Source organism: Pithys albifrons, chromosome 7 (genome assembly GCF_047495875.1).
Source record: "Pithys albifrons albifrons isolate INPA30051 chromosome 7, PitAlb_v1, whole genome shotgun sequence".
Classification (NCBI taxonomy): Eukaryota; Metazoa; Chordata; class Aves; order Passeriformes; family Thamnophilidae; genus Pithys; species Pithys albifrons.
In genome coordinates this window covers 17,871,866-17,886,281 of record NC_092464.1, presented here as the reverse complement: position 1 = coordinate 17,886,281, position 14,416 = coordinate 17,871,866, and the positions used below count along the sequence as shown (strand labels likewise).

Below are 14,416 nucleotides of genomic sequence, written 5' to 3'. Positions count from 1 at the left end.
GGTTATGTACATTTTGTATTGATTCTTTGCCATCTGTCTGATACATGCTGATTTCTTGAAGAAATATCACGTAGTGTTTATGGGTAGGAATGAATAAAATGCACACGAACCCTCCTGAGATTATGTCCATTTCTGCATACACAAATCTTAATCCATTTCCTTACTCTTCTTTTTTTTTTTAAATTGCTTCTATCTTCCCTGCCAAATTCTGTATGCAACTGAAAGGGTGGAAATGAGAGACTCAGATTTAGATGACATATCTGAGTTGTTGTGAAGTTGAAAGCACTGGAGTCTTGAAGGACACCTACAAGGCAGCCATCCAGTTTAAAAACTCCCGAAGCTCATAGAAGATTGATGCAAGCACTAAATAAAACCTTGAACTGTTTGAATTTTGTTTTCCTTTTAAGATATTCCCATTTCAGAAAAAGAGGATTCTGGATTGTCTTCAGATCAGCACAGTATTAAATTTCTGCGTTGCTCTTTCTCCTAAATTAGAGAGAAAACTGAAATTTATATGGAAAAACTCTCATTCAAGTAGAAACCCCATCTCTACTAGGGTTGAATGGATACTAAAATGCTATTTTGCTTTCAGAGGTATTGTGTGGCATGTATACCTTAATCAGTCTCATGCATAAAACAAGCAAAAAGCCTTCACAGAATTTGATGATTGGATCTGTTCAGGATTAACCATATCCAGTGGGCATCAGGATGTGGGTGCTTTCTCCTCCCTGTCGGATGGATCTGGCTGCTGCTGCTTCCATTTGCAGGCTGAGCACATCCTCTGTGGTGCAGTCACACACAACACACGCTGCCCACGTGCACCAGTGCAGGTCCACACAGACAGCCCAGTCCTGTTCCTCCTCTCCAGTGGGGCCTTGAGCTTTCCCAGGTGCAGGTCTCCCATGCGCTGCCTGAGGCTTGCTCATGAATTGCACATACACACAAACTGGAGAGTGAGATGACATGTATTTGGAAAAAGATTTGATGTTGGATACATTTCAGTGATGAGGTACAGAGCTCAGTCAGTGTCAACTTACTTACATGTCACTAGCCACTTTGTCCCCCCTTCTTTCTGTACTTGTTCTTCCCCCACCTACCTTATCAGCTATCTATCCCAATTCTTGTCTTCTCCCAAATAAACAACCTAGCCCTCATTATTTTTTTCCTATTGGTCCAAGTTTTGCTACATCCGTACTCAAATTTGGCATTTGTGATGCCATTAGCTGGGTAATCGCTGTCTTATATGCTGTTAGTGATATGGTTACATTGGTACCACTGACCTTGCAAGTTCTACTCCCTCAAGGGTCCTTCAGTTACCTGTAAAGGCCATCTTTCAAATGACTCCCTGTTAACCACCTGTATAATCTTCCCATCCCTTACAGCTCTATCTGTAACTTTTGTTCAGTTCTTGCTCTTTTGCTACATCAGCACTTTCTCATGTCATCTTCATCAATTTGCATGTTGTGTTCAGTTAGCTAAACCTCAGGCCTGAGCCTCCTCATATCCCTTCATACCCCAACTGCAATATCTCTGTAAGAAATAATTAATTATAACACTTTATTGTATTCATGACACATTTCATTTACAAAGTACTAAACAAGTAATTATGACAGTAATGTTGCATCATATAAACCAGTGTTTCATGCCACACTATTTCTGTTAACAAAAGCTTTTGCAAAATGTGCATCTGTGAACTTGGATAAGTTGCAAATGTCATTTTTAACTGAATGATTTTTGTAAACCTGCAAATTGCAAGCGAGCAGTACATCCATTTATCCATTCCATTGCTTATAGTTTCTATCTTTGGGAGAACTAAAAAGCAGACAAGCCAAGCATGCTCCAGCTAGCTTTAACTGCACCACTTGTTCTGCCACTCTTTTAGAAAGCTCAGCAAGGAACTGTTTTGTTTGGGAGCTTCAGCCACTCATCTCAAAGCATTCACAAGCACTTGGGCCCTGCAGCACTGAGCTGGGGGATCCTGAATCAAGACCATTTCTCTGCTCCCCGCTAAAATGCATTTCAGTTCAGTTCTCTCTTTGATGGCTTTTCAGCTCTTCTCTTGTAGCTTCAATGTGTGGACATCCTGTGTTTGCGAAGTGCACTGCAATTTATCATAGTACATGTGCTTACTTTAACTAAAATCATCCCTTCACATCCTTAATCTGTGTAAGCTGCCATAACTCAGCTCAGGCCAAAGAAACTGTGACAAAATAAACCAAACAGAAAGACAGTTCAATACAGTGAGAAAGATGGAATAAGAACTATAATTTAAGGTCTGTTGTTTCTTTTTATATTTTGGTTTGTTGATGGGTTTTTTTCTGAGTTGTTTTGAAACTGTGGTATATAATGAAAGCATGTGGATATAATTTTTAATCAGTGTGAAAGCAGTACATAACAAAACCAGTTGTGTTTGACCATTGAATGAAAAGAAACCTAAGGAACAGTAAAAATATTAAATCTAATGCACTGGAGAAAATGCAGTGAATTGCAACCCTGAATTCTATTTTCAGATTCATTCTTGTTTCAAGACTTCAGTCTGACTGGATGCTGATGCTGTTCTTTGCACACACACATTTGACTGTGACAGTCACTGTTGGGCTACTTCTGATCCCTAAGGTATTTGAGCCTCCTGTTTCTTTTCTTTTGCCAAGACTGAGGAAGATAAATGTTGTCATGCAGAAGCAGTTCTGTATAAATCTAGCAAGCAACTGACAGAAAAGCAAGATGTAAAGTTCAACTAAAAAGCTGTGTTTTTCTTTTTTTAATTTTAAAAACTTAAACATTTTTAAAGATTTTTTTTCCAGCTTTTAAAATTCCAGGAGTTTAGAGTACTTAAAATTTTGATGTGATTAATACAAGAAGAAAAGTGTCCTGCCCAACTATGCTTTTTTCAGGTATTTGGGTGAGTGTGCTCCTGCCAGCGTTAGCTGTGATCAGACAAAGAGTTTAGGCAAGGACATGGAAAAACCACAATCAAATTGGACTAGCCATGAGTTAGGGAGGTTGGGATCTAAACCAGACAGTTTTACCCTGAAAAAGGAGAACTCTTCTCAAATCAGAGTCTGGGACAGGCAGTTCTTACATACTGGGAGGAGCAATGGCCCATGGCACGGAGCCAGGAGTGGGTTTGGGTGCCAGGATGAGTGTACAGGGACACAGGTCCATGTGGGATGTGACAGGAATCAGGAGAGAGAAGAGAGAACATTCTGAGCACTGTGCTCATCTCCCATCAGGCACTGAAAGGCAATATGTCAGTCTCACCAGGGGCAGAAGTGCAGGCAGCTCCACCTGTGTCTAGCTCTGATCCTCAGGATTTGAATGGAACATCCTTCTTAAGACAGTACCCCAGCAAAGTGAATGATTTTATAATGGCTTTTGAAATGACCCATCACCTTAATCAAAAGCTCAAGAGTCAAAGATAGCAATAGAGATGAAAGCTACATATGAATGGAGAGCATTAAGCAATTTGAGTTGATAGAATTTTCACATTAGTGAAGCTGCTATTCCTGTATTTTAGAACAGGTTATGCTGATCACTGTCAAATATACGTACATTGAACAGTCACAATGAGGGGACACACTGATGCAGCCTTAGTACTGCATAACTTTGTTTTATTTTAAATTACTTTTCTAGTCATTAGCAATAATCTTATATTTTCTATTTTATATTCATATGCTTTATTACATATCTTCAGAGGTGTGTTTCTAAACTAGCCTAGAAAATTTTCTGAAGCTGACCGATCTACTGATGAACATCTTCATTTTTAGCTTATTATCTGTGCAACACTGCACAGGCTTTTCTTCCAACACACCAAAGAATTCAGGGAATTAAGATTCACAAGGTTTAGTTCCATTCATGAATTCTTGAAGAGAGATGACAGTGTGAACAATAATAACTACAGATGAGTCAATCAATATGAACAAAAAATTGATGATAACCTCTCTCCATCTTTTGATTCAAGCATTTCCTAAAACATAGAAGAGGAAAAATTGTCTCCTTTTTCATTAGTTTCCTTCTTTTTTTTTCTTTGTTTGGCCACCTCGTATCTTCCTTTTCAGGGTCAGGATCTAAAATGAGAGAATTGCTTTCTGCTGGATTATTAAGATGTATGAAATACGAAATACTGTTTTATGGTTTTACCTGCCTAACTGGAAATACTATCTGAAAGTCTATTTTTGTACTAGCTTAATTGAAATGCCATTTAAAGTGTTTCAAACAAGTGTCAAAATAAGTAAATTTTATTTTCTTATGAAAATCTCGAAGAATTGTCAAGTTAAGCCATCTTAATGAGAGTTCCTTCCATACAGTACTAATGTTCTGTAGGACACTGCTTATGCCAATGAAGCATACAGCTAGTGTTTTGAGTTCAACAACCACCTAAAACCTGTAGAAGGATTATTGTACTATAAAACTGTTGTAAGCTCTTACAGGCATGTTGAAGTGAACTTTTGCACTCATGGCAACATATTTTTATTAATACTTATTGCAGTTTTCACACTCAAGCAATAACCCAAGAGATGATATAGCTACAGAAGCTTATGAAGATGAGCTTGATATGGGTCGGTCTGGATCCTATCTGAACAGCAGTATCAACTCAGCGTGGAGTGAACATAGTTTGGATCCTGAAGATATTCGGGTACATATAACTCACTTAAGTGGTATTCATTTTCAAGACCAACATTTTTTCCCACAGATAAACCCCAAATTTCATGCATTTGGCTTTCTTTGCAGATACCAGCTGAAAAAGGTGTCTCATGATTGTGGTATCAGGTCATGTAAAATCTCATGGAAAGTATTCACTAGAGGGGTGAGATGCTGAATTACTGGTTGTAGTAGAAGTCATACTGGCAGCTAAGGAGGACGAATCATCCACAGCAAGAGCTGTTTATCAGTTTAGATAGGCTGTTGAATTATTTTGAAGTGCAAACAGGATTTGGTTTCAGTGTGGTCAGCCATTTGTACTTAACATATACACAAGTGTATATAACTATATAGATAAAATTTTAAAAACATGATTAAAAGAAAAATATTTTATTCCTATTTTATATGATAAAAGGGCTTATATTGTGAGAATAAAGAATAGCTATAGAGATCAGCAAGAAAGCATACACCACAGCACTGAAATCTGAAACATACAGCATAAACGTATATGAATCATGCATGCTATGGAAAGTAACATGTTTGTGCATGAGGGTTGAACTTATTTTTAAAGTGGAAAAAAATGGATTCAATATGATGGAGAAATGGCATATTCAAGAATTAGAAAAGATGGTGAAATAAGTTTAATGCCATTTATAGAGCAGTAATTCTTGAATTCATCAGGCTGCTTGTTTGATTGTACTTGTTCTGTACATACTAGTTTTGCCATTCACTTTGCTTTGCAGGATGAGTTGAAGAAACTGTATGCCCAGCTTGAAATCTATAAAAGGAAAAAGATGATTGCTAATAATCCACATCTCCAGAAAAAAAGGTGCTCTAAGAAGGGCTTGGGGCGCTCAATAATGCGACGTATTACAGAAATCCCCGAGACGGTCACCCGGCAGTGCTCCAGGGATGAGAAGGACTTGATGGAGCACAGTGCTGTGAAGAGCCTGGCAACACTGAAGAAAAACGCACAGGATTCCACAAGTTCTTCAAAGCCAAAGGAAGAGACTTTGAAAAACATGGTCTTTTCTTTGAAAAAGTCCCACAGCACTTACGATCATGTTAGGGATCAAACAGAAGAACCAAATGGCTTAACTACAGAAAGTGCAGAAGTTATACCTGCTGAGAAGACACTTCTGGACTCCTTGAATGGTAACAAATTAACAAAAAATGCTCCTGAAAAAGTTGAAGCTGTCTCCACTGAATCGGTCCCTTTGGTGTGCAAATCAGCAAGTGCACATAACTTAAGTGCCGATAAGAAGCCTCTGCATCCAAGAACATCTGTGTTACAAAAATCCCTCAGTGTTATTGCCAGTGCCAAGGAAAAGACTCTGGGACTAACGGGTAAAACACAAAGTCTAGAAGAAAGCACTAAATCTCATAAATCTCAGCAAAAGGGTAAGGAGGCCAACAAAAAGCACTCAGCCTCTGATAAAGGGGAACATAAGGATTCCCATCGGAAAAACTCTACCCACTCTGAGGAAACAAAGAAAGCCCATAAATCTGGAATTATGAAACAGCAGAGGGTTAGTCAAACACCTGCAAATCCAGACACAGGCCCAGGTAAGTCTTTGCACAAGGACAATTTCGACTTAGGAGAAGTTTGTCCTTGGGAGATATATGACCAAATTCCTGGTCCTGTGCCTTTTGACTCTAAAGCTCAAAAACATGTGTCTATTGCTTCCTCAGAGCCAGAGAAAAACCACCCTTCCCAGCCAAAGGGAAAGACTCATCATAAGCTGAAGACACCTGAGGGGTACCAACAGTCAAATCAAAAGAGCTCAGAGAAGGTGGAGGCAGCCACTCGGGAGGCACAAGAACATCAGGTCTTTGAAAATGAGAAAAACCAGTCAAATTCCAAGTCTCAGGTCTCTCCTGGGATGAAGTGTGAGAATGTTAATAAATATATACCTAATACCTGTGCTGGGGAGCGGGAGGAGCTGCCCCAGAAAGCAGCAGAAAAGGAAAACCTCAATAAATTGGCAGAACAGAAAAAAAATGCTTCATCTGAGGGAAATGTGCTTTCATCTAACTCCCATAAGCCAAGTAGTTACTTACAGCAACCTTTAGCATCTCGAGCTGAAGTCTGCCCTTGGGAGTATGATACACCAGATTTACCAAATGCAGAAAGAAGTGTAGCTTTATTGAACACCTCTGCTATAAGTGCAAATAAAACAGCAGCACCTCGAAAATAAGAGGCTTTTGGACTGAGGAGAGTAGCAACACTGAGAAGAAAGACAACGGGAAAGACAGAGGGGACTTAGGCTAAAAGGATCTGAAAATTCCTAAGGAGCATCACTAAATCAAGGGAATCAGCACTGCAAATCAGTAGAAGTTAAACAAATTATCATTAATGTTGTTATTGTCTATTTGTTGAGTGCCAACAATGTGATTAGCAATGCCCAGAATATGGTTCCTGCTCCATGGATTTTACTGTGTCAGTGAAAGAAATCTGCCTTTGTGAAATCACTATCATTTTTAAAAGAAAAAATAATATGGTGGTAACAAACGCACAGCATAGATATGCTCCAACATAGATCTTAACCAAATTATTTCTGGATGCCATAACTTGCTTTGACTTGTCCTTGGGACTTTAAAGATCCAGCAGAAGTAGGACACAGAAAATGTTCTGATGGCAGAAAGGGGTATCAACGAGCAGCTTATTAAAATGACAACTTTTCACCTTACGTATTTAATCTAAATAGCACTGCTAACTCAATGCATCCCAAAAATATTTTCTATAATGATTGCTCTCATTTTCTTATTACTGTGTGTTTAAGAACATTGTTGTGTCTTATATTAAAGCATTCCAGATTGTATAATTTTTGCAAATAACTTTGATATTATGTGACACAACAACTCGTTTATGCAATCTGCAGATACTTTCTTCTAATTGCAAGTTAAAATAACTTTTTGTTTATATATAGAGTTGCAGTAATCTTTCACTGGCTATGGAAGCCAGTAATTCTTACTGGGAAATTCTTTTGGGCTTTAGAGATTATTTTTTTTCCTTTCCTGTGATTTATGTAGTGATTTTTTTGTTTACTCTCTGTTATTTAAATTTATAGTTTGATACTGTATTATTCAGGGGGTTTTATGCAGTAAGTTATGCACTTCCCTGTTAAGGCTCATAGACTTTGTCATCTGCATACTCTGGTAAGTCTTAGGACAACTTACCTCTTTTTTGTTGACAACTGGAAAATACAATCTAACAAACCAGAAATCTTACTTTAAACTTTGATTGTGATGATCTTGTTCAGTATATCCTACTGAGCATATCCTGCTAAATAAAACAAGCAAGAATGACAATGAACATACCCCAGAAATGATCACCTGTTTTACTAAAACCAGACAGCTCTGGGAAATATATTAGGTAGCCTGTGTAGAGCAACACTGTACTGTTTATCACTGTTGGCAAACCTCAAAAACTGGCCCTTGGAGTGAGGGGAGAGGTCCAAAATATTACTCTTTCCCTATATATGCAATTGTAAGAGATAATGGGAATGGAAATTATGGGAAATCTCTCCCACTCTCCAAAATGCTTTGATTTTTTTTAAATTTATATGTACATTTATAGTAAAAGTTAGTGTTTAATACAGTGATACTTTCCAGCAATAGCTACAGTCCTCATTGTGCATAATAGCTTAATTCATAGATGGCCCATTCACAAGTATGAGTCTTAGTGACAGTTCACCGTGAGGGCCTGAGGACATATTGTAAAGATTCTGAGGAGTATGAGTAATAGTGGAAAACCCCCAGCCATCTAAAGGCAGTACCAGTAAAGTTCTGTTCACTGGAATTGGCTATGCATAGTGCACTCCAAAACAAAGACAGCTCAGTCCTAAAGACCATGTGCAATTTGAGAGAAGTGATGGGATTCAATGGAAGAACATGAAATGTCAATGATTTAATAGAATGTGTTGTTTAATATATATAATATATATATAAAATAGATCTTTATATATGTTTAATATATATATATAAATGTCATATCTAATACACACATGCACATACACATATGTAGTATAAACTGATTTTTGTGGCATCGTAGAAAAAGTGGCTTAAGATATAATGCAATGAGCAGAGGGACTTAGGCAACCTGGGCATGAGGAGGACTTTTCCTGTCCTTTAAAAGGGAGAGGAGTCTATGGGCATGTCTAGACTGACAGATTAAAGATGGATCTGATCTCCCTACTGCCTCTGCTAAGCCCAAACCTGGAATGTGCCAATACCTGAGCCAGCTGAGGACAAGTTGGCTCAGGTCTTGGTGTTGTTTGAACACATTGACCTCACCTATAAATTCTCCTCATTAGCTCCAGATCAAGTAGCTGAGCTGCCCCAGCCAACCTGGTTAGCCAGAATGATGCTCAGTTACACCATGGGGACATACTGACTTCAGTCTTTACTATCCTGGGCTTATCTCATTCTCCCACCCCTCTTTCCTGGGGCATAATTATGGCCTAGGAGAGCTGACTGGGCCCCTTGCAACCCAGAATCCTTGTTCCCTCTGTAAAAGGGAGTCACACATATGAGTCTGAGTGCTTTTGACATCAGTGCACCCACGTTGCACACAGAGTGCCACTGACGCCCTACGTGCAGCCCAAATCCGGCTCTGTCCTTAGTGTAGAAAAGAGATGAGGTTAGACCTGGTGTGCTCAGATTCTCCCTTCCCAGTCCCAGATGCCTGTAAATGTTCTGTCCACTTCACTGGGACTTGATCAGCATTTCAGAGAGAAAGTAACCCTGTATTTCCATGGGCTGGGAACACGGCTTTCTGGGAGCCCTCCAGGAGCGCACTGACCCTGTTTGCAGAGAAATACACCATTTTAAACCTAATGAAATTTTTACCACCTCACACCTCTCAACTCTCAGAGGGGTTATGCAGCCCATCTCAGCAGTGGTTTGTGGGAGTGGGATGGGGCACAGCTTATGTCAGGCTGCCCTGACACACAAAGGCAGCACTTTGTTGGAGCCAGGCAGTGAGGTTGGTGGCATCCACGGACGAGTCATGGAAGGAGGTATTTGTATGTGCTCACTGCCTCTTGGAAACAGATGGTTGCAAGGGGCAGGCACAACCCTTGTGCCCTTGCTTGTCTGGCCCTCCATCCTTCACCTCAGAGCTAAGCAAGAACACCCTGCCCATGCCTTGCTCTGTGGGAGTCATGTTGGAGTGCAGCATGCACCAAGGGCGGGGGATCCACATCAGCAAAGTGTCTGCACAGTGCCACTGCCCCTTGCATTCCTGGCAGGATCAAGCCCTTCATGCATGACTGTGTCTGTGCCACCACTATATGTCTATAATTCCTTGCTTGGTTTCTTTTTTAAAAGATAACTTCACTAGAAACACAGGAACGAAGCCCACTCCTTGGCTGGTGTAAAACAGCCCAGCTGCACAGCAAGCAAAAAGCAGTGGCTGGTTACCAGGGAAGGCACTGGCTTGTGTATTCTCATTTGGGTTTGATTTCTTTCATCCTGATCCTTTCCCTCACTTCTTAAAAACTGTCTGTTACGGTTCTTTAGGCTCACTGTACTCACATCCCCTAAGACTGACACATTCAGAGAACTTTCCTTTTATATTAAGCAACTGATCTCTGGACTACAGATTTGATTGGGACTTCAAATTATTTCACATTTAAGAAAATGAGGGGCCAAACTTCATGCAACTATTCTATTTCACTATGATGCTGCTAGAAACATTGCTTAATGAAGACATACTAAGTTAGACATAAATAATGTTCTGTATTTCATAGATTTTTCTCCACCAGCAAATACTGGCTAGATTGCTTAGTTGTCTTTTTCTGGAGTTTCATTGTCATTGTTCAGCCAAGAGAAGTGCAACTCTAGAATAAAGGTATTACAAGGATGTTTTCTAGCAGATCTGTTAAGAGAAAAGACAATAAACATGAACGTCACAAACATTTGCTAGGTTGTCCTTTTAAATGCATGTGCAAGCTGCATTTCTCCTTTATTTCTAAGCCATGGTTTATAAATAATTATATTTATACCAATCTTATTAGACTTGTATAATTTATGCAAGATTATGTGCTTTAAAATATAAATCAGTACACACCTATCATCAGCTTTGGTGGCATCATAGACTTGAAACCGGACAATACTTTTATATTTGCTCTCCTTAGGCTTTTGCATGCATATGACAACAGGCAGGCCTGAGCAAACACTGCCTTTGACTTTTAACATTTTAGCTACTCCAAGTTGTAGAGTATATAAAGCCGTAAGTCTCTTCACTTTATAATGTGGTTCTTATGACAATGTTATCTGGCAACCAACAGCATCCACCATGAAATACTTGATAGATTTATGTTGTAATGTGTTGCAGCATGTAAATAATGTAACTTCTCTGCAATAAAGCACATTTATATGAAATCTGTCTGCAGGGTTTTGTGTTGTGATTTTCTGAAGTCAGTACTGATCCAAACGAAACAGGTTTACCATCAAACTTGTAAAGTAACTAACTTCACAGCTCATATGATCTGATCATGTCATTAGCATTGTCTGGATTTTCCTCATATTTTCTTAACATCAGCTGTTAAAGTAGTTGTGTACTGTGTTCAGGGTTTCTGGTCAGGGAAATAGCTCTGTTTTCTCAGTGGTTGCAATTCCGAGATCAGAACTGTGGAGTCCATTCTATATTTTTACTTTAATGGCAACTACAATGTTAGAAAATAATAGGAAGTAAATAGATGGCATTTCATAATGTCACTGTAAAATCCTGTAGCTCATCTGTACTATATGTGTGCATGCCTAAATTCCTCATCTAATATATATGTCTAACAGATAAAGGAAAGATGCAAAGAATGGTAACAAAAAAGATCAGAAACGTAAAATGGCAGCTGTGTAAGTGCAACTTGTTTAGCTTGGAGAGAGATGACTCAGAAAGAGGGATGAGATCTATATAAAATTATGAATGATTCCAAGGTAATTAGGAGACTGGAATTTGCTGGATTCTGTCATGTGGAAACTACTGAACACCCAGGGTGGCCATCATGCCGCAGCTTAAAGGAAATTTCTTCTGCATATGGCACAAATAAATTGTGGAACTCATTTTCATGGATTGCTATGCATCTCAGGAGTTCTGAAAGCATTGGAGAGGTCATGGAAGAGAAATCCTCTGAGATCCCTGAAAACTGTTAAATCCCTAACCTGTAGATGCTTCATATGCAGTAGAATTCTCTTTGCATAATCATCCAGTTTTCTTTCTATAATCACCCACTGCTGGATATAGTGCAAGATGAACATTTCATCCAGCACAACCTCTGTGTTTTTATGTCTGCATAAACACAGATAGTTAGGCTCAATTAATTTATTTTCTGTTGTCATCTGTGTGTTTTTTGTTACTGACATACGAGTTCTGGTAGGTTCTTGCCTGGGCATATATATCTGTTCACTTCTACCTCTCCCAATGCCTCCTGGGTTGAAATGTTTCCATTTGGGTGACCAGTCTGTTACAGCATCAGGTGTAATGAAGATTTCAGGGGGGAAGAAGGGGAAGGGAATTACTTACATTCCGTAGATGAACTGTATACAAGTCCTTTGCAAGCAAGAAGTCCAGATATTAGAAAAATCAGGCCTGGATATTTTCCTCTGAACCACTCCATGGGGTTCAGCTCAAATTGAGGGCAGCTTTTCTTTCTCAGGTACAGTGTGTCAAAATTGATAGTGGCCTTTTGAGCCTCACTTCTGACATTTTCACAGCTTTTAAGAAGGGAACGATTTCCAAAGTTTTGTGGCTTTGAAAATCATCCAAAGCTGTATTTTCAGGTACCCTCTTGCTTCTCCTACTTTATTTCATGAGAGGAAACTGTGGCTATACCTGCCCATCCATGAGAAGCTGGGGAGGGGAGATGTCCCACCATCAGCCCGATGGCACTCATGGGGAGAGTATCAAGAAAACAGATGGGCTTTACCCAGCAGTGTGTGGTGGGAAGAAGAGAGATAGAGGCATAAATTCAAACAAAAAAGGCTCAGAATGGATATTCATAAAACTTTCACCATGAGAAGTCACAGTGGAAAAGGTCACCCAGAGGCTGTGCCGTTCCCATCCTTGAAGCTTTTCTTGGACAAAGCCCTGATCTTGTAGCTTTGAACAACAGGTTGGACTGGAGACCTCCTGAATGATTCCACTGTCCTGTGAACAGTGTTTACACTTATTTTTAACGTGATCCTTTAGCAAGCACAAGCCAGGAGGTGGATACCAGGCAGCTTTGACTCCGCCCCAGGAGCACAGGACACACTTTCATTTATACAACATGTTACTGGGGGCAAACCCTCTGAACAAACACCAGCTGCCATAAAGAGAAAGGCATTTGGCTTTTCCTCTCACCTCCAGAGCCTAGAGTGATCATGGTAACAAAGTGAAGAAGGAAATTATTTTGTTTAGAGCTTGTTGAGAAGAAATTTAGCTGCCTGTGCTGAGGGAATACTTGAACTGGTGTACAGTTCAAAGAAACCTTATAAAAATTTTGTTTAACACTTTGAGAATTTTTTTAAATCAGTACAGGATTCTGAAGGAACCATTAAATTCTAAATTTGGAGGGGTTTTGTAAATACAATTCTTAAAAATGGCAATTGATTTAATTCAGGGTTACAGGGCTGCCAGCCTGCCTGCAGGAAAGTTATTTCAAGCTTAATAAAGTAGTGTTTCTGACAGGTTGGAGCCAACTTTTTCCAATTCTTAAGGAGTTTTTTGTTCAACTTGGAAATTAGCTTTAGCAATGCTAGAAATTCAGTAAAAGATATCGATCATTTCACTTGGTTGGCAGACTGCCATCGTGTTGCAATATTCAGTCTTCTGGTTCTTTAACACTTGGAAAATTAAACATTATTGCACCATTTCTGCAGATGATTTTTCCTTTTTTTTTCTTTTCATTTATTTATGAGTTAGCTCTTTTAGTCATTGGAAGTGTACAAACAAATCAAACCCTGGACATTCCACCATGAAATTACTGGATTTTAGATTTATGGATATATGAGTTGGGTTAAATTTTTCATTGTGTCAAAGCATGAAAAACCATTACATTTTGCCCAGAATAGCCAGGTATTTTTGAACGGTACATTTAAGATCTTCTGTATAATAAACATATCATGTATACAAGGTACAGAATTATTACTGCAGCCTTGTAGCTGCAGAAGGCAGGGTTTTCTTGTAGATGAGAAGGAATTAAAGAGAAACAATTAAAAAAGAAGATTGCTAAACCTCTTCAAACCACTCAGTGTCTTTTGGGTCTATGGGTATAACATGTGTGCTAAGTTAGGGCCTGCCTGTGTCTTGGCCTCTTGGGTTTTGGGATGATGTTCTGAGGCAGAGCAAATGCAGATGCCTCTCTGGTCCCCCCTGGTGTGGGTTGTCCTGCCCACATGTGTGAATTTTGCTTCCCTGCTTGCTGTTTACCTGCTATGCCCTTCCTTAATGATGGAGAGTCATGGAGTTGAGTTAATGGGTGACCTATCTCCTTGGCAAACATCCATAGTGGTGAGTCTCTGTTGTCCCTTTTCCTCTGCTCCACAGAGGCTGCCAAAAGCAGTGGGTTGGTTTGGATGCTGCAGGGTTGTCAGAGTGGGGCAGAGTGAGTCTTTTGGAGGCTGCCTGGATCTGTTGAAACACTATTAGTTGTACTGCTTGACAGATTATGTTGGCAGGGAGTTTAGACTGGCTGCAGTACCAGAGATGAAAAGCACATTGATTTGACATACTTCAGTGCTAAAAATAGTATCATATAATGATGTCTTTGCCATGAACATTTTTTTTAAGCTG

The 14,416-nt window shown here is 39.4% G+C and overlaps 1 protein-coding gene across 2 annotated transcripts in view; it reads left to right on the top strand.

Moving 5' to 3' along the window:
• GPR158 (G protein-coupled receptor 158) overlaps positions 1 to 11,019 on the top strand; it is a 179,150-nt gene extending 168,131 nt beyond the window's left edge. Inside the window, exons 9-12 of one of the 2 annotated variants that reach the window (XM_071560149.1) lie at positions 2,511 to 2,616; positions 4,490 to 4,636; positions 5,385 to 6,207; positions 6,334 to 11,019. In XM_071560149.1, the coding sequence (XP_071416250.1) occupies positions 2,511 to 2,616; positions 4,490 to 4,636; positions 5,385 to 6,207; positions 6,334 to 6,839 (1,582 nt within the window). In that variant the 3' untranslated portion in view covers positions 6,840 to 11,019. Of the gene's footprint in view, positions 1 to 2,510; positions 2,617 to 4,489; positions 4,637 to 5,384 lie in introns of both variants that reach the window. The other variant, XM_071560146.1, reaches the window with a different exon arrangement.
• The last annotated feature ends 3,397 nt before the right edge of the window (positions 11,020 to 14,416 follow it).